This window comes from Leptonychotes weddellii, chromosome 13, assembly GCF_054177405.1.
Source record: "Leptonychotes weddellii isolate Sample4059 chromosome 13, ASM5417740v2, whole genome shotgun sequence".
Classification (NCBI taxonomy): domain Eukaryota; kingdom Metazoa; phylum Chordata; class Mammalia; order Carnivora; family Phocidae; genus Leptonychotes; species Leptonychotes weddellii.
This window is the reverse complement of record NC_138381.1, coordinates 53,678,243-53,706,159: the sequence shown is the minus strand read 5'-3', so window position 1 is coordinate 53,706,159 and position 27,917 is coordinate 53,678,243. Positions and strand designations below refer to the sequence as shown.

General features: G+C 40.3%; 1 protein-coding gene across 1 annotated transcript in view; it reads right to left on the bottom strand.

Moving 5' to 3' along the window:
• The window catches only part of NAPG (NSF attachment protein gamma), a 38,332-nt gene extending 22,462 nt beyond the window's left edge, over nucleotides 1-15,870 (bottom strand). The window contains exon 1 of the mRNA XM_081801595.1: nucleotides 15,848-15,870. Within this exon, the coding sequence (XP_081657721.1) occupies nucleotides 15,848-15,855 (8 nt within the window). The 5' untranslated portion in view covers nucleotides 15,856-15,870. The remainder of the gene's footprint in view (nucleotides 1-15,847) is intronic.
• Between the last annotated feature and the right edge of the window lie 12,047 nt (nucleotides 15,871-27,917).

Sequence of the window (27,917 nt, the reverse complement as noted above, 5' to 3'; positions counted from 1 at the left end):
AAAGTAATCTTGGCTGCATGTTCTTCTCGTTTAGTACCCTGAATATGTCTTGCCAGGCCTTTCTGGCTTGCCAGGTCTCTGTGGATAGGTTTGATGTTATTCTGATGTTCCTCCCTCTGCACGTAAGGAATCTCTTCCCCTAACTGCCCTTAAGATGGTTTCCTTGGTTCTAAGATTTGCAAGTTTTACTATTACATGCTGGGGTGTGGGCCTGTTTTCCTTGATCTTGGGAGGGGTCCTCTCTGCCTCTAGGACATGAATGTTTGTTTCATTCCCCAGATTCAGGAAGTTCTCAGCTATGATTTGCTCAAATATATCTTCTAGTCCTCGCTGTCTCTCCACTCCCTCCGGGATTCCAATAATTCTGACATTGGAACGCTTCATAGTGTCACTTATTTCTCTGATTCTATTTTCATGGATTCTGAGTTGTTTTTCCCTGGCCTCCTCTTTTCCCTTCTTGTCTATTAATTGGTCTTCCAAATCACTAATTCATTCTTCTGCCTCGCTTACCCTAACTGTTAGATTATCTAGATTAGATTGGATCTCATTGATAGCATTTTTAGGTTCTGCCAATTCAGCTTTCATTTCTTCCCTTAGAGACTCTATGTTGCCATTAATCAATTTCTCCATCCTAGCTATCGTCTTCACAATTGCTAGCCTGAATTCCATCTCCAACATCTTGGTTGTATCTGAATCCATTTGTAAATCTGGTGCATAAGTCATAATCTCTGAGTCTTTCCTAATTTGGGCGTTCCTCTTCCTAGTCATTCTGTTGATGGGTGGTTGAGGGAATGTATAGAGTCCAAATTATCGACCACAACCCAAGCAAGATGCACCTTAGGGTTGCTGGCCTCTTGTTCTGCCAGCTTATCTTCTGGGGGAGGGGCCTGCTGTGCTCTTACTCAGGCAACCCTGTTTAGGCAGAGTTGCTCTGCCCCCCTGTGGCTGGGGATGGGCTCAGTGGGAACCGATTTTTTGGGGCTTTTGTTCTCTTCCGTGTCTCCTCCAAGAGTCAGAGCAGAAGAGACCGTTTCCAACCCTCTGCCTCACAGCAGAGAGATCGCAGTCTGTTTTTCAGTGAGCCCTCCAGGCCACACTGTCTCTGTTTCTGTCTGTGCTGCTATAAACTGCAGGGTCCTGGGTTGTGCACCCCTCCCCAGTGCTCCCGGTCCTGCCTCCAGGTCGGGGCACGTCTCTGCCCTTTGTGCTTCTAAAACCACCAGCCACCCCAAGTTCACATGTGCACCCCCAAATTTCCAGGTTTCAGTCCAGGCAGCTGCCCTAAAGTCCTTTCCCTGCCGCTACCTGTCTGCGAGTCTGTGCGGGTTCCCCACCTCGGGAGGCTGTCGTCACTGCTGGTGCAGGATCCCCACATCCAGGATCCCTCCCACTGTCGTTTATCCTCAGATATCTGCCCACAGAATCACGGCTCCTGGCTTCATACCTCAAAACCAACCACCTGCGATCTTCTGTTTGTAGAGATCCAGATCTATCTTCTTACATCTCAGGCTGATTTCATGGGTGCTCAGAGTGGTCTTGTAGATATTCAGCTCAATTCCGGGGACCAGTTGGAATAGGGTCCCCTACTCTTCTGCCATCTTTTCCTCTCCCCTCATTTTTTTTTTTTTTTACATTTTCAAAAGAATTCCCAAAACAGAGCAAGAGAGCAAGTCTGTGGGATGGAGAAAGACCCATCCATGGGTGCCAGTCCTCTTACCTGGGCACGGGATGGTGCAGACCAGCGTAGCTCAAGCCAGAGCAGAGCTCCCAATGTAGCCACCGTCCCACAGTCACCTCTGCATCAGTAGGGAGGAGGTGGGTGACCATGGTATGGATAGTGGACCCCACCCTGTCCAGCTTGCCTGACCCTGCAGGCTCCCCAGGGAGGCCAGCAACTAAGCTCCCCATCCTGGGGGTTCCTGGCAGCCATGAGACAAATGGCTCAATAGAGCTGCTACAATCTGCCAGATATTCTACTAAGTGTTTTATGCTTAGCACCTTAGAAGCACTATAATGATCCCATTTCACATAGGAGGAGACTGAGGCTCAGAAAAGCTAAGGAACTGGCTTAAGATCACACAGGTCTCTGTAGATAGGTCTGACATTATTCTGATGTTCCTCCCTCCGTATGTAAGGAATCTCTTCCCCTAACTGCCCTTAAGATGGTTTCCTTGGTTCTAAGATTTGCGAGTTTTACTATTACATGCTGGGGTGTGGGCCTGTTTTCCTTGATCTTGGGAGGGGTCCTCTCTGCCTCTAGGACATGAATGTTTGTTTCATTCCCCAGATTCGGGAAGTTCTCAGCTATGATTTGCTCAAATATATCTTCTAGTCCTCGCTGTCTCTCCACTCCCTCCGGAGTTCAAGTTCAAGGCAGAACTTGAACCCAGGACCACTTGACTCCAGAATCTATAGTCAAGCCACTGTAATGGACTGAAAAATGGTCCCTGTTTTGTAGTAGTTTAATAACAACTCACACAATACCCCCACTCAGTTGCATGGATCCATTACAGAAGTTCAAATGTTTTTGAAAAAAAAAAAAACAAATTCAGAGTGCACTTTACTATGTATCTGTTAGTGTTTGGAAATTTCACTAACAGTTGAAAAATGGAGTTGGGAATTTATTAGGTATGACTGAAGTAAGTTGCCAAATGACTGAGAAGGAAACATCCCTGCCAGATGCCGTTAAGTATATTTTACTGAGACTTTCCCGGGTTCTTTCGGGTTTTGCTCATGGTCATGTAGTTCTCCCGAGGAAACACACGGTGGCACCACTCGCGCAGATTTTTATAGCCACAAGCCACCGAAACAGCCGTGATTGCTACTTTGTATTATAGAGTCAGATTCTGGCAACATTTCGCGTTCATAACTGAACTTCCCACATAAAAGGGATACCTCCACTATTTTGTACACAAAGTTAAGCAGTGTTGCCCAAGCGTTCAGAGTACGGTAAAGCTAGGAAGATCTGCCTCATTATTAATATATCTAATAACATCTTTTATATCCACTTTAACCAACACATCTGTTTTGATGAATAATACTTTTAAGAAGAGAGAAGATGTAGAATTTACTCTGCTAGTTATCTTTGAATAAAAGTTGAAGCCAGTTTACTAAATTGGCTTAATAGAGTCCTACTGTATATTTTTTTGGACTACTTGCAGATAACCTAGTTCCATCCTGAAAGTATTCTCTTTCTAAAACTATATCCCAAAGATATACCCATGAAGAAGATTTTAGCCTTAAATTGTAATAATTTAATTTTGTGGCTACATCTTTGTGCGAATATAAATTATACAGATTTGAAATAATACAACAAAAATTTATCAATGAAATTTTATAAATAACATGCATCTTCTACATTAAAAATTCCTCAAGAATTGCACAGTTTGGGGGTATCAGGGTGGCTCAGTCAGTTGAGTGTCTGCTTTCGGCTCAGGTCATGATCCCAGGGTCCTGAGATCGAGCCCAGCATCGGGCTCCCTGCTCAGTGGGGAGGCTGCTTCTTCCTCTGCCTCTGCCTCTCCCCTCCACTCATGCTCTCTCTCTCTCAAATAAATAAATACAATCTTAAAAAAAAAAAAAGAATTGCATAATTTGAAGCCATCAGGAACAAAGAGTTGTAGACTAGGTTTATGCTGTTTACTCTTTAGACATTCGTTCAAGAGATATTTGTGGAGTGACTTCTCCGTGCCAGGCACTGTTCTAGGCTCTGGAGGTACAGCTGTGGATACAACAGTCAGAAATCCTTCCTGGTGCTCCCAGAGTTTACATGCTGGGGAGGGAAGGGTGTGGGTGGGGACTTAGGAGACAAGTGGGAATGCTAAATGGGATCCGTGCTTCTTGGAAAAGAAAGCAGGAAGAGGGCTGAGGCAGTGCCTATGCAAGGGTGGGGGCAGTTATCACTGGGCAAGTGACAGCTGAATGAAGACATGCAGGCATGATGGCTTGAGCCAATGGGCTATCTGGACAAGGAGCGCGGCTGATAGAGAGATAGAGTGAAGCAGCACGTTGGTGAGGCAGGGTGTGCCTGGCTTGTTCCAGGGAACATAAGGGACCAGTGAGGCCCAGGCCGCTCCCAGGAGTGCAGGAGACCAACCACTCAGTGAATGAGCCAACACACCAATTCTTTGTCAAGACCCATCTAAAATCAGGCAAAGTTTGGATTATGTTTGAAAATCTTCAGGAACATGTCTCTTGCTTACATACAACTTCCATCTGCTTGAGTGATTAGAAATGAACATATGTTAATAAAGAAGGTAAAAAATTGCTCAGTCTATGATGGAACGCTTACTCAAACATGAAAATGTCAAACCCACAGAGTGCACTAGGGTTGCAAAAGCAGGCACCAGACCCTTTTTCTCAAGATTCTCGTGTCACTGCGGAGATAGAATAACAACACTCTGGTGGGACACATGCTAGAAAAGAGGCATAAAAGGTCCAGAGAGGAATCCTGTTCACAGGACCCCTGAATTCCCAGCGAAAACTGGGCAGACGCAGCTAGCTCCCCTCTGCCGGCCATTCTCGTTCCTCCCACTGGGGGGAGCTCTAGGCCCATGGCCATCGCCAGGGGAGGGCGTGGACTCCGAAATACGCCCTGGGGTAAGAAAGGATCTTTAGTCATGCTCACATTCGAAAGGAGACCTTCCAGATTTGGAAAAAAAAAAAAAAGGCAATAACACCCTCATCTCCCCAGCTCCCAACAAAGAGATGAAAGAAGACGGTTTTAGCATGGCAAATAAAAAAATAAACAAGTGCTTGAAATGGGTAAGTTTTTCCTTTTAAATTTGTTTTTGCAAAGGGTTTTTCTTCCCTGAAAAACAAAATACTAAAATAGCAAGTTATGTTTTCATTTATGAATCCTTCTCAAGAGGAAATCTAATAATAACAAGGGGTTCCCATTGGATTCCAGCTTATTTCATAATGTAAATATATTTATATCCTCTGGGGAAAGAAACCTACCCTGAGCCAGGTAGTTCTCATTTAAATTGGTGATTTTGTTCATTTGTATTTTTTCCTCTTTTTTTTACCTGGAACAACCTCTCAAACTGGAGAGAAGCTTTAGATTCTACAGCTGTGTATTGGACGGGGTGCCTTTTGCTAGTGATAGAGGGTGAAAGACGGTAGCAAAAGGACTTGTTTTGCTTTATTCTATATCCAGTCAGAAAGGTGGTTTGCCCCTCACTAAGTTTTATCTTATTATATCAAATGTTCAAACGTTGAGAGAGCAGGGTCATGTACCAGAAAGAGAAAAGGCTTAGAGGCAGTCCCACGTTCCAATCTCAGCTGGGTTCCTCATAGGATGTAAATTATTTCACTTCTTTGCGCCTCCGTTTCCTCGTCTATAAAATAGGGATAATAATACTGTGGTGGATTCAAAATGGCAGTCAAATCTCTGGCACTCCTCCCATGGAGAGGTGGAGTCAATGTCCTCTACCTTGAACCCAGGGTGGGGAGATGTTCTGTGGATGCTCTGACCAAGAGAACATGGAGGGAAAGATGTTGTTCCAGAAAGCTCCACTTCCTGCCTTTCCTGGAGCCCTGAACAGTATGACTACCCTGAGGTCACCATGATGGGAAGAAGCTTGAGTGAGCCAGGAGAGGGTCTGTGTGTGTGTGGAGGGAGAGGTACTCGGCCAGCTACCAGCTCTCCTGACTCCCAGCCATGTGAGCCATTTCAGCTGAGCACCCAGATGTCATGAGGCAGAGATGAGGCCCTCTGACTGCTCCTATCCAAATTCCTTTCTGCACTATCATGAGATACGCTAAGAACAAATTGTTGTTTTAAGCCACTGAGCTCTGGGATAGTTTGCTAAGCTGCAGTAGATAAGCCCACTAAGTGCCTATCTTGAGGAGCTGTTGTCAATTTTACCAATAATAAATACCTCTGAGGCACCTAGCCCAGAACTGACACAAAGTGAGCACTCAGTAAACAGTATCGTCATCATTCTTGCTGCTTGCATTTTCTTTCCATAGGACAGGTTATTTTTTTTTTCAAATGTGGGCATAAAATCCTCTCTGAGCTCACAGAGGACAATGAAATCCCTCACAGCTGACTTGCCTGGGAGTCCACAGGCTTCGGGGCTGCAAATCCTCCCCAGCCTAAGCAAGTCGGGCACAAGAGAGCCACTGAGTCCAGCCTTTGCTGGCACTCCCTTTAAACACGTGCTCTGCCGGTGAGCGGGACGTGCTGGCCCTGCATTCCAGGGACACCACAGGGCACACAGTGAAGCTCTGTGCTTGCCTTTTGCTTTTTCTCTCCTATAAATCTCCTTAACTACCTAAACTCAGTGGGCAACCAAACATAACTGGGTTTAAAGAAGGCGTGGTGGCAAGAGATTGTCTTTAAATGCAGCTGCTGGTGCTGGCCCCCAGGGAGGAGTTGAGAGCTTGCCAGCCCGGCTGAAAGCCTCTCAAGCATTCACCCTCCCCATGGCCTCCAAGTGACCTTATCTTTGGTGACAGCATTTAGGGGGTACTCCCAGTGATGACGCTAGATGTCCTGGGACCATCAAGGCAGTAGTAATGTTAGGATATAAAGTATTCTTAATATAGTGATCTTATAGAACTCAGAATCCCAAGAAATGGCATGTACTGATTCCTAATCTGTCCTGCATGAACCTGCTGCTCCCCATCCCTACTGCTGCTGGCCCCTTCTCTGGCCCAGACTGCTGGTCAACCTGTTCTTACTGGTCAGTCGTCCTGCCACCACTCGGACTTCTGTAGAAAGCTCATTCTCTCTGCAGCCTTCTGGAAGCACCAGTGTCACGGTATGACCATGCCACTCCCTCTTTCAACGACTTCAGTAGTTCCTCTGGGGACCAAAGAAAACATAACAAGTCCAGGGTTAGGAGCCCAGCTTTCCTGGCCCCGGGCCCTGTGTTTGCCGCACCTGCTCTGACTGATGGCTCAGGCCAATGCTATAACTCTGCCCATCCCCAGATAGGAGGGGAAGTCGGGAGGAGTGGGGGATGAAGGCAGGGATGACACCGTCCAAAGGTGACAGAAACAGACGACTCAGCTGGAGGTGAGGTGGGGATCTTTTGCTTAAAGACTTTGTATGTCTCACAATCCACCTCTGGATCCTAAGCTGGGAACCTCAGGATTGGTTCAAATGACTAGGACTAGAACAACTAACTTTGGATGATACGCTTGCCCCATTGGTGCTTTGGAACTGCTTGAAAAAAGGAAGGATTCACTAAAATCAAAAAGCAAAAAAGGAAAAACTGAAAAGAGTGAGACCTCCAGCCAAGGCTCCTGCGTTCCCCACAAACTGGGACCAGGCACTTCAGTTCTCGTGCTGATGCTTCCACACCCCTCTGTTCCCCAAGGAGTGCAGCTCTGCACCAGGGCACACAGCCACTGTGACCTCCTCTATCCCCACTTAGAAACCGAGCTTCAGGGCGCCTCGTGGCTCCGTCGGTTAAGCATCTGACGCTTGATCTCAGCTCAGATCTTGACCTCAGAGTTGTGAGTTCAAGCCCCACATTGGGCTCCATTCTGGATGTGGAGCCTATGAAAGAAAGAAAGAAAGAAAAGAAAGAAAGGAAGGAAGGAAGGAAGGAAGGAAGGAAGGAAGGAAGGAAGGAAGAAAGAAAGAAAGAAAGAAAGAAAGAAAGAAAGAAAGGAAGAAAGAAAGAAAGAAAGAAAGAAAGAAAGAAAGAAAGAAAGAAAGAAAGAAAGAAAGAAAGAAAGAAAGAAAGGAAAAGGAAGGAAGGAAGAGAAAGAAAGAAAGAGAGTGAGAAAGAAAAAAGGCTTCTATTTCTTATGTTTCTGGTCTCTCTTGTCACACGAGCTCATGTTTTCAGTTCCTCCTTCAGGGTCATAGCACATCTCCACAGTATTCCCACAGGCTTGACCCTGGTGTCTTCTGTTGGCCTGGCATACGGCCCCAGCTCACTTCTGTTCTCCCCACTGGCCTCATTACCTTTGAAGGACACTCCCTGTGTGGCTCCTTGTTGCCTTTGCTTGCTTCCTTCACCAAGTAGCATACTGGGGACAGAAAGACAAAGGGGCTGGCAATTTCCACCTGGTGGGCTCTGCATTTAACGCTGGGACTCTATACCCACAGACAGACGGTTATGAGGATGCAGGGTGTTTGTGGGTGGTTCTAGAAAGTGTTTCTGCATTAGCTATGATTTGCTCGAACTCTCTCCATTTCCAGGGGTCAGTGCTGGTCCTGAAGACAAACGGGGAAAGATCCTGCTTCGGCGCAGTGGGAAGGGACAGCGGCAATCCACCTGAACAAATAATCTCATGGCTCTACTCAACCTACATTTTCAGAGTCACCCTTTAGAAGCTGTCTCATTTATCACTTTAGAACTTGAATTTGATGGTTTTGACTTTTTAGTCCAAGACTGCACCTATGATTTAGGTAAGCATCCACCAGCAGGCAACTTACAGTTTAAACTATAGTGTGAGTTTTCGATATTCAAAATCAGCTCTCAAATCAACCCTCTTACTGAATTACAATCTTCTATATCTTACTTCTTTTTTTATTTTAAAGATTTTTATTTATTTATTTGCGAGAGAGAGAATGAGAGAAAGAGCACACGAGAAGGGGGAGGGTCAGAGGGAGAAGCAGGCTCCCCGTGGAGCAGGGAGCCCGATGTGGGGCTCGATCCCAGGACCCCGGGATCATGACCTGAGCCGAAGGCAGACGCTTAACGACTGAGCCACCCAGGTGTCCCTATATCTTACTTCTCAAAAATACAAATTTATAAAAGTGGATAGACTTAGTAACTTTTCCTTTGTCGATGTATCAAGATCCTTCGGTTGTTGTTAGAAGCCCTTACAGTACAGGCAGCCCCCGACCTTGGACTGGGTCCCTGTCAAGGTCAGCCGAGTTGGTGCTCTTGGCGCGCAGAGACCAGCTTCAGCTGCCTTGCTCGCCGGGCATTGAACAGAAAAGACACAGATCTTCACACTTGTTGCTGGGACTATCTGTGTGTAATTTTCCCAGACTAGATTCTTTTTTCTGCCTCTGGAAGAAAGGGTTCCCTTTCTGTGTCTTATTAGACAAGCACTGGATGTCTTTACATAGAGGAGCACTTTCAGTTAAGTTTGCTCCTGACGATAGTTGAAGGTTGACAGTTAGAATAACATTCCTCTTGGGGAAAAAATCTGTATGTTCTATACAGAACTGAACATTCTGGATTGAATCAAAAGATCATTTTTTTGAAGCTAGAGTTCTGTTAATTTTATTGCCATAGCTATGATGAAATCTGTTTATGTTCAAATTTTGTAACATTGTGTGACTTTGAATTCTTCCCGGGACAGTTTTTAATGAAGCCAGGCTTTATGGTTAGTGGGGAAACCAGACTATGTACTCAATGTTCACTTCCTCATCTAGAGCATGTTTGCAAGGTACTGAGGTCCATGATATGAACACAGCAGGGGCAAGTCAGGCACCTTCCCTTCCCCGGAGGAGCTCACTCTGTAGCAAAAGCAACAGATACTAAAGAACATTTTTAAAAATTACAAGTATGGAAGTAGAGCCTGTAGGGGGTCGGGGTGGGGGAGTGTAGGGAAGGATGGGCATGGTGTAATCTCAAACAGCTCAGGAAAAAGTTAAGGAGATGAGATTCTAAGGAAGAGGGCACACTGATAACTGAGGGAGCTACTTGCCCATGAGCCCCAGCTATACTTTGGTGCAGATGTGGACCTCTGAGCAGCCAGGCCCTCAGTCCCTATCAACTGAATGCTTCATAGGCATGTTACGGGTTACATCTCAAATACTGAATAGTTGGCAGAAAAGGTTGAAAAATAATGATATAAGAATTAGAGAGAAAGAAACATTCTGGTAACTCTAGTATTTTTCACATTTGAAGGTTACTCCTTAGCAGGATTGGCTTTTGGCTTTTAAGTGATTGGTTATTTATATGTAGGTAGTATAATTGTATGAAGATGAACAGAGGAAACAATTTTATGGGGGGAAGGGAATGGAAGAAAGAAAGAGTCTAATTTGGATTACTCTTGGATTGGAAGCAACTCCAGAAAAAGGTTGGATGCTACTCTTAGAAAAATTGCTCTATCTTGTGGTGCCTTGCTTGCTTCTGGTGATGGAATCCGTCCCAGCTCATGGCACTGCAGAAGATCAGGAGGATTTGGAGGGGTCTCTTTTTAACTTGTTTTGAACCCATTTAGGGACCACTGCCTTCTCTTGCTGTTTGGGCACAGCTGTGACCCAGCCAAGAAGGCAACCCCTATTAAAGCCCAGGACACTGGTTAAAAAGAGAAAGGAAAAGCTTTGTGATGCAAAACACACACACACACACACACACAGATACACACACCCATAGATGCACACAGAGACACACAATACACACGTACACAAACACAAATGCACACACAGACACAGACACACACACACACACACACACCTCTCTTAGGGAGAGCAGAGAGTTCTCTGAAAAGAGGTTGGCCTGGTTTGAGGACTTAAAAAATAACCCTCTGCAAGAAGATAAGGGAGAACTGAAGAAAGCAAGGTAAGAGGCTAGACAGCAGGCGTCTGAGGGGCTCAGCTCTAGAAGGCCCATCACCTATGGGTAGGAAAAGAGAATGATTTGTGACCAAGAGAAAGAAAAATTCTATCCTTAATGTTTCAGACGCTATGCCATGGCCCTGAGAACCAGCTGACTCATCATAAAGAAATACCACCAAAGTCTGATGTCATTGGTCGGGGGTAAATTGTCTAGGCGGAGGGATCCTGGAAAAAAAGACTCTCCTACTGCCAGCCATTTGGTGAGAGAGCTGGGGTGAAGGAGGGCAAGGCTGATGCCATTAACATTGGTGCAGAGAGCAGCAGACCCACTTGCTGGCCTCATCAAGAGCCTCCAGTAGTGGGGACAGTAAGCAGAACTCCCTGTTGCACTTACTCCTACTCCTCCCTCCAAAACACTTTTCCCAAGAACATCTTGGATACATATAAAAAAGCAAGGACCAGGCGCCTGGGTGGCTCAGATGGTTAAGCATCTGCCTTCAGCTCAGGTCATGATCTCAGGGTCCTGGGATCGAGTCCCGCATCGGGCTCCCTGCTCCTTGGGAGCCTGCTTCTCCCTCTGCCTCTCTCTCTCTCTCTCTGTCTCTCATGAATAAATAAATAAAATCTTTAAAAAAAAAAGCAAGGATCTTTCCACCTGGAGGTTACACAAGAAATGGTTTTGCTCTAAAGAAGTAGAGCAATTTAGGGTTTTAAAGTTGGATAAGCTTAACAAAGACCGTCATGTCAAATATCCCACAGAATGTACTCTGCATACAGACTGCATGTTTGGGCATTCATTGACACCTGAGAATAGCATACCGTAATTATGGGAGCACTCTGGGGACAGATAATTAAGACCCTTTGATGGGAATGCAGCCTCGTGTTTATGACTGAGGTAACAAGGAGACAATCTGCCTTTCATTAGCACATAATAACATCTCACTTTTATGGGAAGTTCCTTCAGTTGATTTTCTTAATTAGATTTAACTGAAGGATGAAAGTCAACTTTTGCTACACAAAGCCCTGGAAAGGAAGACCACTGTGTTTAACACAGTAATTGAACATGAAAGCCACATACATCAAAGGTATGCACAAATAAGAGAAGTATGTTTTCTAAAGATCCCTGGACCAGTGAAGGCTAATTTCAGATGGACTCGGGGTTTTCAATTTAAGTGAAAGCTTCCATACTGGGACTAAATTTGGTGCAGACCTGGGGTATGCAACACAGGCATCCTTACTGCATCTTCTAAAAAGTACACAAAAGGGCATCCAGCTCAGTAGGTGCAAAGATTGTGTGGCTTTCAAATTCCTCAATGGAAGTGACTGGACTGAGGAATAAACAAGTGGGTTCTTCTTTACTGAATAAGTTTTCCAAAGAAGACTCTCTCTCTGCTTTCAGAAATATTTGTTCTTTTTTTTCTGAGCAATTAATTTATTTAAGTCATATGAAATTTGAAGTCATGTTGCCATTTTGGCTTCTAGAGAGCCTGACATTAAATATGGCTCCCCTCGAAGTGAGGGGCTGAGGTTCGCCGGCACGTCTTGACAATACCCTGTCACATCCGGATTGTTCTTGTTTTTGTAGCCCTACATTCTGTTTGCTCAGATGCACTCGGCTATTTTGATATTTTATTTGCTCTTGTAGGTATTTCTGTAAGCTGCCTTGAATCATTTTGGGAATAAAGTGGGATATAAATAAGTAAATAAAGAAACATTGATTGCAAATTAAAGAACTCAAACAATTTAAATCTACTTAAAGTAATGCAGTAAGATCAAAGCCAGGAGTAGAGATCAACCCCTCAAAAGCACAAACAATAATGCAGTAAGATAAGCAAAATATAAGTTTATAACCACTCCTCTGCTCTAAATACAACCATTCGCTATCAGGCCAAGGTGATGTTCCCTATTTTACCTTCCCCTGAAAATATACCAAATTCTTAAAACTTCCTGGTCCTTAATGGAAAAGAAACTCAGGAGTCCTGCCTCCAGGGATTCCCAAACAGGCCCTCACGTCTCATCCTGCAGACTGACCTTGTTCCTCCATTACAATTACGTATCGTCTGTGAGCTTTGATAAGCACTGAGTCTGTCAAAGGTAAAATATTTTAACCAATATCATCATGCAATATCTGTTATTTTGTGGATTATATATAATGCATGTCTTAGATGCCAGGCATGAAGGAGGTGAAGTTGACGGTGCATTGGAAGAGCTTCTAGACAGACACAACAAATACATAAATTATTCCTGTATGAAAAACTTTGAATCTTCTCAAGTTCTTAGAGCAACTGAGTTCTTACATTTCTATACCATACAACATTAAAAGAGACAACTTTAGCTTCTAAATTTTTAAGGACACAATGCCAAAAATAAATGCATGTCTTAGATTTAAAACTGTAAGTTACTGATATGTCCAGAATTGGTTTAGAATAAGGGAAGCAGTGGTACTAGTATTATTTTCATTTGTCCAGTTCATTGGTCTGTTCATTTAAATATCTATGATATTTTATTCAGTATTTTAAGAGAAATGTTAATTTGTCAGACTGAAGCTAACTAAAAGAGAAAGAATAGAGAAGTGATTTTTAGCACTATAGCCAAGTCATATTAGGGAAGTGTGAAGAAACTACCAAAGAACAGAATTGGAAAGAATAGTTATTGGGAAGCCCATCAAGTGAATGAAGAGTCTAACTTATTCTAACAAAACTAGGGCCATGAGTGGAAGCAAATTCGTTTTAACTCAGTATTAGAAAGTTTTTTGAGAATTTCATTTAAGCAATGCTTCTGGAAGTGTTTGAGCTAACACTGGGTGTCCCCATCAGTTATAGCATTGAGAGGATCACTGCACTGGGTATTTGGTAGGACTAGATAGATTCAAAGTTTCATTCCGTGTAAAATTCTCTATTTGTTGCAACATATTTGCTATTGCTAAATCGTGGAAGGGCATAGCCCAATGATCGGTTTACATAATGTTGATCATGTAAAAATAAGTGAAAAACTATCAAAATAAATATGTGAACTTTAGAATAATTAATTTAAGTCATGCCATCTAAGATTAGCTAATCTGCATGCACCACTATCTTGTAGCATAACTCCTAGTAAAAAGCAGTTAGGACATGTAATTTGCATGAAGGAAGATGCTGGGATTTCACAGACCCTACTTCCATTTTACCAGAGTGCCTGGTAATAAGACTATAGAATCACGGATTGTGGGGCAAGGCTTTGAACTCACAAGTCACCCAAAATGTACCAAAAATAATCTGATAACTATGAAGAGCCAAGTTCCCATTCCCAACTGTTATTCTTGAGTCTGTTCTGAGAGATAGGACATAATAAAACAGTATTAGTCTCCAGCTTGTTGTTCACAGACGGTATTATTTTAAAGAATCAGGTCCTAAAATTTATTAGAAGAAAAGAAGGCCTAAGTTTTTAAGACATGGTCAATAAATAGATTTTATTTTGAGGCAATCAAGGATTACCATACAATTTTTTTCCATATTTTTTGTTCCATAAAAATATATGGAATAGACCCTACTTCAATGCCCATCAAGAAAATATGTAAAGATATCAGAAAAAGGGCTAGTATCCAAAATCTATAGAGAACTTATCAAACTCAACATCCAAAAAACAAAAAATCCAGTCAAGAAATGGGTAGAAGCCATGAATAGACATTTCTCCAAAGAGGACATAGAAATGGCTAACAGACACATGAAAAAATGCTCAACATCACTCGGCATCAGGGAAATACAAATCAAAACCACAATGAGATACCACCTCACACCAGTTAGAATGGCTAAAATTAACAACTCAGGAAACAACAGATGTTGGCGAGGATGTGGAGAAAGGGGAACCCTCTTACACTGTTGGTGGGAATGCAAGCTGGTGCAGCCACTCTGGAAAGCAGTATGGATATTCCTCAAAAAGTTAAATATAGAGCTACCCTATGACCCAGAAATTGTACTACTAGGTATTTACCCAAAGGATACAAACATAGTTATTCGAAGGGGCACATGCATCCCAATATTTATAGCAGCAATGTCCACAATAGTCAAAATGTGGAAGGAGCCCAGATATGGAAGGAGCTTAGATGTCCGTCGACAGATGAATAGATAAAGAAGATGTGGTATATATATACAATGGAATGTTACTTAATCATCAAAAAAATGAACTCTTACTATTTACAACAATGTGGATGGAACTAGAGGGAATTAGGCTAAGCGAAATAAGTCAATCAGAGAAAGACAAATACCATAGGATTTCACTCATATGTGGAATTTAAGAAACAAAACAGCTGAACATAGGGAAAGGTAAGGAAAAATAAAACAAGACGAAATCAGTGAAGGAGACAAATCATAAGAGACTCTTAACTACAGAGGACAAACTGAGGGTTGCTGGAGGGGAGGAGGGTGGGGGGATGGGGTAACTGTGTGATGGGCATTAAGGAGGGCACTTGTTGTGATGAGCATTGAGTGTTATATGCAACTGATGAATTACTAAATTCTACCTCTGAAACTAATAACACACTATATGTTAACTAAATTGAATTTAAATAAAAAATTAAAAAAAAAGAAAATATGTAAAGAAAATTTGATTCACGAGTGTGGCAAGATCTTGGACTTTCAGCACAAAGATCCTTTCTGGGATCAGCACAAATCGTGCTATTAAATATGAAACATGAGTAACAGTTGTAGAAAAGCTTAGGTTGAAACATTATTACATAACTGGGGTGCCTGGGTGGCTCAGTTGTTAAGCGTCTGCCTTTGGCTCAGGTCATGGTCCCAGGGTCCTGGGATTGAGTCCCCGCATCAGGCTCCCGGCTCCGTGGAGAGCCTGCTTCTCCCTCTCCCACTCCCCCTGCTTGTGTTCCCTCTCTCGCTGTGTCTCTCTCTGTCAAATAAATACATAAAATCTTTTTTAAAAATTATTACATAACTGAAAATTATAGTATAGAGAACTCCAAAACTACCTCCCCCTATCCCCACCCCTCACTAAAGCAATGATTAAGTTAGCAAAATAAACTCTTTGGAGTTAATTCTGTATGTAATGTAGTATGTTCTCTGGAACATAATTTAAAAACTTACAACAACTGGGGAATGATTAAAGAAGGAAGAAGCTAGGGGCGCCTGGGTGGCTCAGTCATTAAGCATCTGCCTTTGGCTCGGGTCATGATCCCAGGGTCCTGGGATCGAGCCCCGCATTGGGCTCCCTGCTCTGTGGGAAGTCTGCTTCTCCCTCTCCCACTCCCCCTGCTTGTGTTCCCTCTCTCGCTGTGTCTCTCTCTGTCAAATAAATAAATAAAATCTTAAAAAAAAAAAAAAAGAAGGAAGAAGCTACTAAAATTCAATAAGAGATAATGGTGGCATTTTTCCTTACCTGCCCATGATCGACCATGCCTCAGCATGGCAGCAACCAGGAATCCATGATGCAGCTTGCTAGAACCAGTGGGAGCAGTGTGGGCCTTGTTATCAGAGGATTGTGTTTGTGGGCTTTGATCTGTCCAGTGGCTCCCTGAGGCTTGGTCCTGGGGAGCCTGGGGTGGGGGTCCGTGGAGATAACTTTTGTTTTCCTGCTTTGGAGCTTTCTCAGGGCTGGATGGCCTGCTAGGGAGTATTTGTCAAGTGCATTCAAACACAAATACACTAGCAGAAGCCACCCACCAAAGAACAAGCAGCAGACCAAAAAACTAGGGAAGGAAAAGGCTAGGAAGGAGACACCTTGGGCACCATGGGGAAACAAGGGCTTTGAAAAGCTCCTGTGTATACCAGGGAATCTAGAAGGCTCATGCCCAAGGCTAGATAGATGTTCAGAAAAGACCTGAGAAGACACTGACCTTTCTCCTCTGGCTGACCATTAGGCTCTGGATAAGTGGGAAATGAAAGTTAAGACAGATTTGTCAACAGCCTGGCTAAATGTGGAAAGAGTGTCCCAACAAAAGCTAACCTGCGAACTCAGGATTTTCTTTTTCTTTAGCTCCAGGCATTTAAGGAAATCTGTCTAATGACAAAGCTAATTAAACAGAGACCTCAGTAACCTTGAGTAACAATGAATACAGTCTTTACAAAACTCATTTAGAAAAGTCACTAGATAGGGGTGCCTGGGTGGCACAGTTGGTTGAGCAACGGGCTGTTGGATTCAGCTCAGGTTGTGATCTCAGGGTCATGCAATCCAGCCTCACATCAGGCTCTGTGCTCTATAGAACATACTACCAAACAATAGTAGAACACACATTCTTCTCAAGTACTCATGGAACATTCTCCAGGATGGCTATATGTTAGGCCACAAACAACTATATAAAATTTAAAAGATTAAAATTACACGAAGTATCTTCTCTGATGGAATGAAACTAGAAATCAATAATGGAAATAAACTGGAAAATGAACAAATTTGTGAAAATTAAACAACGCACTCTTAAATCACCAATGGATCAAAGAAGAAATTGCAAGAGAAAATAAGAAAATACTTTGAGACAAATGAAAACAAAAACATGACATACCAAAACTTATGGGTTGCAGTGAAAGCAGTGCTCAGAGAGAAATTTTTAACTGTGGATATTGACATTAAAAAGGAAGGTGGATCTCAAATCAATAAGTTAACTGTCCACCTTTAGGAACTAGAAAAGCAAAAGCAAACTAAAACCAAAGCTAGCAGTAGGGAGGAAATAATCAAGATTAGCACAAAGCTAAATGAAATAGAGAGTAGAAAAACAAAAAAATTAAAAATTAATTCTTTGAAAAGATCAACAAAATTGAAAAACTAAGAAAAAAGAAGATTCAAATTACTGAAATCAGAAATGAGAGTACCAACTTGTGTAAATAAAAAGAGTTATAAAACAATACTATGAAAACCTGTACATCACAAATGAGATAACCTAGACAAAATGAACAAATCCCTGAAAACAACACCACCAAAACTGACTGAAGAAGAAATAGAAAATCTCAGTGACCTATAATAAGTAAAGAGATTAAGTGATTAACCAAAAACCTGCCAACAAAGAGAAGCCCAGGATGGTGACTTCTACCAAATATTAAAAAAATTAAACCTAAGCTTTTCTCAAATGCTTTAAAAAAATAGTAGAGGAAGGAACTTCTTAACTCATTCTATGAGGCCAGCATTACCCTGATACCAAAGCCAGACAAAGACATTACAAGAAAATGAAAATGATAGACCAACATCCCCAATGAATATAGACTAAAAACTCCTGAACAAAATGCTAGCAAACTGAATCCAGTAGCATAGTGAACATATTATACATAATGACCAAGTGGGATTTATCCCAGAAATGCAAGGGTGGTTCAACATAAGAAAATTAATCAATTCAACACACTACATTAATAGAACAAAGAAAGAAAAAAAAACCCACAATCACCTCAATTGATGGAGAAAAAGCATTTGACAAAATCCAATACCCTTTCATCATAAAAACACTCAACAGACTAGAAATAGAATGAACATCCTCAAAATGGCAATGGGCATTTATGTAAAACCCCACAGTTAACATCACACTCGGTGAAAAACTGATAACTCCTAACATCAGGAACAAGACAAGGCTGCCTACTTTTGCCACTTATATTCAAAATTTTACTGATTGTTCTATCCAGAACAAATAAGAAGAAAAGGAATAAAAGAAATATAAGACATCCAAATTATAAAGAAATAAAACTATCCATATTCACATATGACATAATCTTATATAAAATCCTACAACATCCTTACAAAAACTATTAGAGCTAATAGATAAATTCAGCAAGTTGCAGGACACTAGATCACACAAAAATCAGTTGTATTTCTACATACTAGCAATGAACAATCTAAAGGGAAGTTAAAAAAGCAATTGCATTTTTACAATAAGGTTAAAAAGAGTAAAACAGTTCAGAATAAACTTAACTGAAAAGGACTTGTACACTGAAAACCACAAAGTATTGTTGAAAGAAATTCGAGAAGACCTAAGTAAATGGAAAGTCATCTGTGTCCATGGGTTAGAAGACTTAATACTGATGTGGCGCATGGGTTGCTCAGTCGGTTGAGGATCTGACTCTTGATTTCTGCTCAGGTCATGATCTCAGGGTCGTGAGATCAAGTCGCAAGTCAGGCTCAGCATTCATCCAGAAGTCTGCTTGAGATTCTCTCCCTCTGCCTTTCTCTCCCTCTCTCTCTCTCAAATAAATAAATATATCTTAAAAAAAAGACTTAATACTATTACAATGGCAGTATTCCCCAAAGCAATTTATAGATCCAATGCAATCAAAATTCCAAGAGCCTTTTTTTTGCAGCAATGGGAAAGCCAATCCTGGAGTTCATAAAGATTTGCAAAGGACCTTACACAGCCAAAACAATATTGAAAAAGAAGGGCAAATTGGCAGTATTTATATTTCTCAATTTCAAAGCTACAGTAATCAAAATAATGTGGTATTGTCCTAAGGATATTCTATAAATAAAGGTATATATGAGATCATATTCATATAATGGAATAGAATTGAGACTTTATAAATTACCTATACATCTAATTTTCAATAAGTCTGTCAAGACCATTTAATGGGAAAAGAATAGTCTCCTCAACAAATTGTGCTGAGATAACTGGACATTCAAGTATAAAAGAAGGACACTGGACCTTTATGTCACCCCATGTACAAGAATTAATGCAAAATGGTCTGAAGATCTAAATGTGAGAGTGTTTAAAACTATAAAATTCCTAGAAGAAAAGATAGGAGTAAGTCTATATAATCTCAGATTTGGCAATGATTTCTTACATATAATATCAAAAGTATATTCGAGAAAAGGAAAAAAAATTAAACTTCATCAAAGTTAAAAACTTTTGTGCATCAAAGAACACAGTCAACAAAAAAGGAAAAGCCTTCAAATCAGAGAAAATATTTGCAAATCATATATTCGATCATGACTAGGATCCAAAATATGTAAAGAACTCTTAAAACTCAACAACTAAAAGACAAATAACCCAATTCAAAAGGTGCCAAAGACTGGAATAGACATTTCTCTGGAGTAGATGTACAAATGGCCACTGAACATAGGAAAAGATGCTCAATATCAATAGTCATTTAGGGAAATGCAAACTAAAACTACAATGAGATACAAATTCACAACCACTGGGATGGCTATAACAACAATGAAAGGGAAATAAGTGTTGGCAAGGGTGTAGAGAAATTGAAACCCTCATACACGGCTGGTTGGAACATAAAATGATGCAGCTGTCCCTCAATAAGTTAAACATTAGTCTATGACCTAGCAATTCTACTCCCAGGAAAAAAACCGAAAGATTTGAAAACAGGTGTTCAGACAAAAACTTGTACACAAATGCTCATAACAGCACTATTTGCAATAGATCAAAGTTGGCAACAACTCAAATGCTCAGGAGCTAATGAATGAATAAACAAAATGTGATATGCAATAGAATATTATTTAGCCATAAAAACGAATAAAGTACTGATAAATGTCACAACATAGATGAACACAGAAAACATGCTGAGTGAAGAAGCCAGACAGAAAAAGTAACATATTGTATGATTCCATTCAAATGAAATATCTAGAATAGGCAAATCCATAGAGACAGAAAGCAGATTAGTCATTGCCTGGGGTGGGGAGTAGTGGGTAATGGGAGTGACTGCTTAAAGGGTGATGAGAATGCTCAGGATGAGAATGCTCAGGAACTAAATGGTGGTGATGGGTGCCTAACACTGTGAATGTACTGAATGCCACTGAACAGTACACTTTAGAGTAGTTAAAATGGAGAATGTTAAGTTATGTGACTTTAAGCACAATAAAAACCATTATTATTCAAATGGTAATTTATAGACATGGTCTATACTTCATTGGGTGTCACATTTTTCTGAAAGTGAATATCAGAATGCACAGATAACAGCTTGCCTTAAATGAATGTTATTACTATTGTTTTATCAATATTCAATTGCAAATGCTTGGAAACCAGAGTCAGTGTACTAATCTCTTTGTATTTTTCACAGTGCTGCTTTCAACGTCCTTAGAGTAAAATGCTTCATGGGGAGGAAAGAGTTCCCCAAATGCATCATAGCCCCAAAGCCCCAAGATGCACGATGACAAGCAGCATGACCACTGTAATAACTTAAATTCTTGAGCACCTACCCTGAACCAAGCACATTCATCATTTCTAATCTTTACAACAATTCTGCAAAGTGGGTACCACAGGGTACCCATGCCACGGGGATAGGGGGGAATGACAATTGGTCAGCTGATACCAAGAGTGCAATAAAATAAAAATATTCTAGATGATGATCCAAATATATCCTTGAACATTTTATTTTAACTGAAAACATAAAAACATACATTTACTCATTAGTCTTTTCATAAGGAACTAGGAATTTCCTTTTCCCACTGGTTCATTGATTTCTTTTATACAGCTCACTTATAGCACATGACCCAGTTTTCCAATTTCCAGTTTGGGTTTCCTTCAAGAGAAGGGGGAGAATTTTGAAACCCTTGTGAAATCATTAGAGCTCAGATTCCTTCTATATTGTTATGTCCCACCATCCTAGCCAGTGATGTGCAGTTGTCTTATTTCCAGCTTACTCAGCAGGAACATTTTTCATTCCCTTTTTATACTGTCTTCCCAACACATTCAATGTCAATTTCATGGAGACAACAATTCTCTTTTGAAATTTTTTAAATCATTTTGTTTATTAATTTTTCTCTTTTCTATGATTTTATTTTTTTAAAGGTTTTTTTTAAAGAAACCTTTTTTTTTTTTAAGATTTTATTTATTCATTTGAGAGAGAGAATGGGAGAGAGAGCACGAGAGGGGGGAGGGTCAGAGGGAGAAGCAGACTCCCTGCTGAGCAGGGAGCCCGATGCGGGACTCGATCCTGGGACCCCAGGATCATGACCTGAGCTGAAGGCAGTCGCTCAACCAACTGAGCCACCCAGGCGTCCTAAAGGTTTTATTTATTTATTTGAGAGAGAGAGCCAGAGATAGTGACAGAGATAGTAAGAGAGAGAGCACAAGCAGGGAGGAGAAGGAGAGGCAGACTCCCCGCTGAGCAGGGAGCCCGACGTGGGACTCGATCCCAGGACCCTGGGATCATGACCTGAGCTGACAGCAGATGCTTAACCGATTGAGCCACCCAGGCGTCCCTCTTTTCTATCATTTTAAAAATCAGCTTTGAAGTTATTTATATAATGACAGCAAAAAGAAAAGCAAGCATAAATGAGCGTGGGAATTAAAACAACTTCTTAATGGATATACAAGTCAGCTGGTAGCAACAGAAGTGCTGAGTGTACTTGTGAGCAAGCTAAAGTCAGACTTCTCAAACTTGAATGTGCACATGAACCACCTAGAGAGAGAGATCTTATTGAAATGCAGATTCTGATTTAGCAGGTCTGGAATGGGGCCTGGGATTGTGCGTTTCTTTTTTCTTTTTTTTTTAAGATTTTATTTATTTATTTGAGAGAGAGAGGGAGAGCACAGAGCGAGAGGGAGAAGCAGGACTTGTTCCTGGACCCTGAGATCATGACCTAAGCCGAAGGCAGACGCTTAACCAACTGAGCCACCCAGGCACCCCTGGGGTTGTGAATTTCTAACAAACTCCCAAGTGACGTAATGCCACTAGTTCACGGTCCCCACTCTGAGAAGCAAGGTGCTAAAGCCGGCCGTGGCATCAGCCAGGATATTTTCTGGAGGGAATGGGAGAGTCCGTGAATTCAGGTCACTGAGAAGTGCAGGTCTGCTATAAAAGCTTCTGTTTCACCAGCTTATGATTCTTATTATATAAACGCAGAAGCTGAATACAGAGAAGCTGAAGGACTTACCCAAAGAGGGCAAGTGGGCATTGGGTGAGCAGGGACTCAACAGGGGTCTGTTTGGCTCCAAAGCCCATGATCTTACCACTGGATGTCCTGCACAAGATGCCCAGGGAAGGGCTGTAGGAAATGATGGCAATTCTGCCCAGCCTGCTCAGAGGAAACAGCAAAAAGGAGAGAACAGTTTCCAGGGCAAGATCGGTGATTTTCTGGATCTCATACATACAGATCATTAGAAGGGTCAGCTAAAGGTAAGAGACCTCACATTCTCTTCCTTAAATTTATGTATTGTCATGAACATTTGGGGCTTGCAGAGTTCCTATGAGTTTTTGATTATTTTTATCACCACCGTTTGCTCCAACATCCTGGTGCTCTTCAAGTGAATTGCAACTGGAAAGTTAACATATTGGCTCTCTGTTGTCTGGAAAAATGATCAGAAACTAGGCACAAATGAACAATTGGGCATAATACGGTGATGTTAGTGCCTATATCATTCCTTAGAAGAAAGGTTGCTCCAGAAATAGAAAGTATTGTTGTTGTTGTTGTTGTTTCCAATCAGGCTGCTCATTTGAATTCATATTCACTGCTTTGTTATGTTGAGAATTACACATCACTTCTTTGGATCTTTGGCTCAATAATCACTTTGATGTTTTATTTATTGATGCAAAAAAGGGACTTGCCTTTCAAGTTTGTTATCTCTCATTTCAATGGAATTTTTCAAAGTATTAAGAAACTAGCTCCATAGTACTGTCTACCCAGTTTGGAACTGGCACAAGATTCTCAAGTGTTATTGGTGCCCCTGGGTGTTTCCTGCCATTTAGTTTCAAGCTAATAAGGAAATGCAGAGGTTGGCTAGAGTTTGCTATGAATACTGTAGATAGACATTTGTGCTGGAACACACTCAAAGAAGTTTCTTCAGAGAATGCATTTTATCGTACCAGGGACTTTGTTTTTTTGGCCATTGAAATGATTTGTATTTGGAAATCAGAGCTATTTCTCATCTTTGACCAACTCTTTTGTGAAGTCTGAACTTCCATGTTTATGAATCTGTCTGTGACATCATTCAGTTGTTTCCAAGGCAAAAAAAGTAATTTAAAAAAGTTTAGAAAAAGTCAAGGAAGAAACAATATAAAATATAATATTGTTTTTGGAGAAAATCCTTGGCCCATATTTGAAAATTGAGTTATTTTCCTTGTGTTTGGCTATTGAGTTGTAGTAGTTCCTTATACCTTATATTTCTTAGATATTAACCCCTTATCAGATATATGATTTGTAATATTTTTTCCCATTCCATAGCTTGCCTTTTCATTCTGTTGATTTTGCTGTGCAGAAGGTTTTGGTTTGATATAGGCTCACTTGTTTATTTTTCCTTTTGTTGCCCTTGCTTTTGGAGTCAAGAAATCATTGCCAAGACCAATGTCATGAAACTATTCTTCTATGTTTTTTTCTTGGGAATTTTACAGTTTCAGGACTTTAAGCTTTTAATCCATTTTGATTTGATTCTTATATATGATGAAGGATCCACTTTCACTCTTTGGGTGTGGATATCCAGTTTTCCCAGCACCATTGTTGAAGAGACTGTTCCCATGTATTCTTAGTACCCATGTCAAAGATCAGTTTACTATATAAATCTGAGTTTATTTCTCGACTCTCTATTCTGTTCTATTGGTCTGTGTCTTTATGCCAATGCCACACTGTTTTAATTACTGTAGCTTTGTAATATATTTTGAAATCAGGGAGTATGATGCCTCTAGTTTTGTTCTTCTTTCTCAAGACAGCTTTGGCCCTTCAGAGTCCTTTGTGGTTCCATATAAATTTTAGGATTATTTTTTCTATTTCCGTAAGAAATGCCATTGAGATTTTGAAGGAATTACATTGAATCTATAGATCTCTCTGGATAGTATGGACATTTTAACAACATTAATTTGTCCAATCCATGAACATGGATGCCTTTCCATTTTTTATGTCTTCTTTAATTTCTTTCATCAATGTTTTGTAGTTTTCAGTGTACAAGTCTTTCACTTAGTTAAGTTCATTCTAACGTGAAAAGCAAGATATGGAATTGCAGAAAATATTTGCAAACTATATATCTGATAAGGGGTTAATATTAAAAATATATATATATATATATATATATATATGGAACTCTTAAAACCCAAGAACAAAAAATAAATATCCTGATTATACAATGAATAATGAAAAGAATTATGCACAATGACTAAGTAAAATTTATTTCAGGTATGCAAGTCTGGTTCAATATTTGAAAATCAAAAATGTAATCCATCACATCAATAGGATGAAAAAGAAAAACCACATGATGATATCAATAGATGCAGTAAAAGTATTTGACAAAATCCAGCATCCATTCATGATAAAAATTCTCACTAAAGTAAGAATAGAGGACTTGGGTAAGTCCCCAACTTGATAAAGACTATCTACAAAAACCTGCAGCTAACATCATACCTATGGTAAGAAACTGAAAGGTTTCCCACTAAAATCAAGTACAAGGCCAGCATATGCCCTCTCACCATCACTTTTCAATATCATACTAGATGTTCTAGCTAATGCAAAAAGTCAAGAAAAAGAAATAAAAGGTATACAGATTGGAAGGAAGAAATAAAACTGTGTTTGCAGGTGACATGATCATCTATGTAGAAAATCTAAGAATCAACAAAAAACCTTCCAGGACTAATAGGTGATTATAGCAAGGTTGCAGAACACGAGGTTAATATACAAAAGTCAATCATTTTCCTATATACTAGCAACGAATAAGTGGAATTTAAAATTAAAAACACAATACCATTTACATTAGCACCCTAAAAAACTAAGACTCAGCTATAAGTCAAACAAAATATGTACAAGATCTATATGAGGAAATCTACAAACCTCTGATGAAAGAAACAAGGTAACTAAATAAATGAGGGAACATTCCATATTCATGGATAGGAAGACTCAATATTGTCAAGATGTCTGTTCTTCCCAACCTGATATTGGATTCAATGCATTCCCAATCAAAATCTCAGCAAGTTCTTTTGTGGATATTGACAAATGGGTTCTACAATTTATACAGAGAGGCAAAAGACCTAGAATAACCAACACAATACTGAAGAGGAAAAAAGTTGGAGGGCTGAGACTTCAAGGTTTACTTTAAAGCTACAATAATCAAAACAGTATAGTATTGGCAAAAGAATAGACAAATAGATCAATGGAACAGAACAGAGAGCACCCAGAAATAGACTCACATTATTGTACTTAACTGATCTTTGACAAAAGAAAAAAGGCAATGCAATGGATCAACAAATGGTGCTGGAACAAGTGGACATCCACGTACAAAAAAATGAATTTAGACACAGACCTTTCACCCATTACAAAAATTAACTCAAAATGAATTGTAGACCTAAATGTAAAACATAAAACTCCTAGAAGATAACATAGGAAAAGACCTAGATGACCTTGGATATGGCAATGACTTTTTAGAGATAACATCAAAGGCATGATCCATGAAAAAAATAATTGATAAACTGGACTTCATCAAAATTAAAAACTTCTGCTTTGTGAAATATGTCAAGAGAATGAGAAGACAAGCTGCAGACTGGGAGAAAATATTTACAAAATAAACATCTGATAAAGAACTGTTAGCCAAAATATACAAAGAACTTTTAAAATCCAACAATAAGAAAACAAACAACCCAATTTAAAAAATGGGCTCAAGACCTTAACAGACACGTCACCAAAGAAGATATATGGATTGGGAAGGAAAATAAGCACATGAAAAGATGCTCCATATCATATATCATCAGGGAAATACAGATTAAAATGAGATACCACTACACACCTATTAGAACGGACAACACCAAATGCCGGTGAGGATGTAGAGCAGCAGGAACTCTCATTCATTGCTGGTGGGAATTCAAAATGGTACAGCCACTTGCAAGACAGTTTGATAGTTTGTTACAACTAAATATTCTCTTATCATATACTCCAGCAAGAATGCTCCTTGGTACATAGCCAAAGGGGTTGAAAACTCACGTCTACACAAAAACCAGCATGTGGATGTTCATAACAATTTTATTCATAATTGCCAAAACTTGGAAGCAACCAAGATGTCTTTCAGTGTGTGAACTGATAAACAAACTACAGTACATCCAGAAAGTGAAATATTATTCAGTGCTAAAAAGAAATGATCGGTCAAGCCATGAGAAAAACATGGAGGAACCTTAAATGCCTATCACTAGTGAAAGAAGCCAATCTGAAAACACTACATACTGCACGATTCCAACTACATGGCATTTTGGAAAATGTAAAACTATGGAGACAGTAAGATGATCAGTAGTTGCCACGGTTTCGTGGGGTGGAATGGGGGAGGGAGGAATAGGCAGAACACAGAGGATTTTTAGGGCAATGAAAATACTCTGTATGACACCATAATGATGGATACATGTTACTATACATTTAGCCACACCCATAGAATGTACAACACCAAGAGTGAACTGTAAGGTAAACTCTGGACTTTGGGTGATAATGACATGTCAATGTACGTTCATCAGTCCTAACAAATGTACCAATATGGTGCCCGGATGTGGATAACGGGGGGGGGGCACTGTGCATATGTGGGGGCAGGGGGTATATGGGAAATCTCTGTACCTACTCCTAAATTCTGCTGTGAACTTTAAACTGCTCTAAAGGACTTAAATAGGCATTTCTCCAAAGAGTTATACAAATGGCTAATAGGTATACTAATACTGTCAGGGAAATGCGAATAAAAACCACAATGAAATATCACGTTATACCTGCTTAGATGGCCATTATACCTCCTCCCCCACCAGAAACCACTAACAAGTATTAGAGAAGATGTGGAGAAATTGGAACCCTTGTATACTGTTGATGAGAATGCAAAATGGTGTGGCCACTGTGGAGAATAATATGGTGATTCCTCAGGTAATTAAAAATAGAATTACCATCTGTTCCAGCAATTCCACTTCTGGGTATTTATTCAAAGGAAACAAGATCATTATCTGAAAAAGCTACCTGTACCATGTTCACTGCAACCTTATTTCTAATAACCAAGAAGTAGAAACAACCTAAATGTCCATCAACAGACAAATGGATAAACAAAAGGTAGTATATGCATACCATGAAATATTACTCAGCATTAAAAAAGAAGGAAATCCTACAAAATGTTACAACATGAATGAGCTAGAAGTGCATTATGCTAAGTGCAATCAGCCACTCAGAAGGACAAATGTTGTAGGATTCCATTTATATGAGGTATACAATATGGCCAAATTCATAGAATCAGAGGGTAGAATAGTGGTTGTCCGTATTTCTCTTCAATAGGCATAAAGTTTCAGTTATGCGAGATACGTAAGTTCTAGAGATCTGCTGTATGACATTGTGCCTCCAGTTCACAATACTGTCCTGTACATTTCCAATTTTGTTAAAGGGCTAGACATTTTAAATGTTATTACTACAATAGAAAAATTAATAGATATATATTTTAATACACAGCATGTCTCAGCGTTGAACTTTTCATATTGAAAATAGAAGTATCAATTAACTCAAAGTTATAGCGACTACGTAAGTCATCCATGGGAAGATTAACAGAGAATGCAGACAAATAGAAAAGAGCTTGGGGTAAAACCATGAAATCTGATCTGAA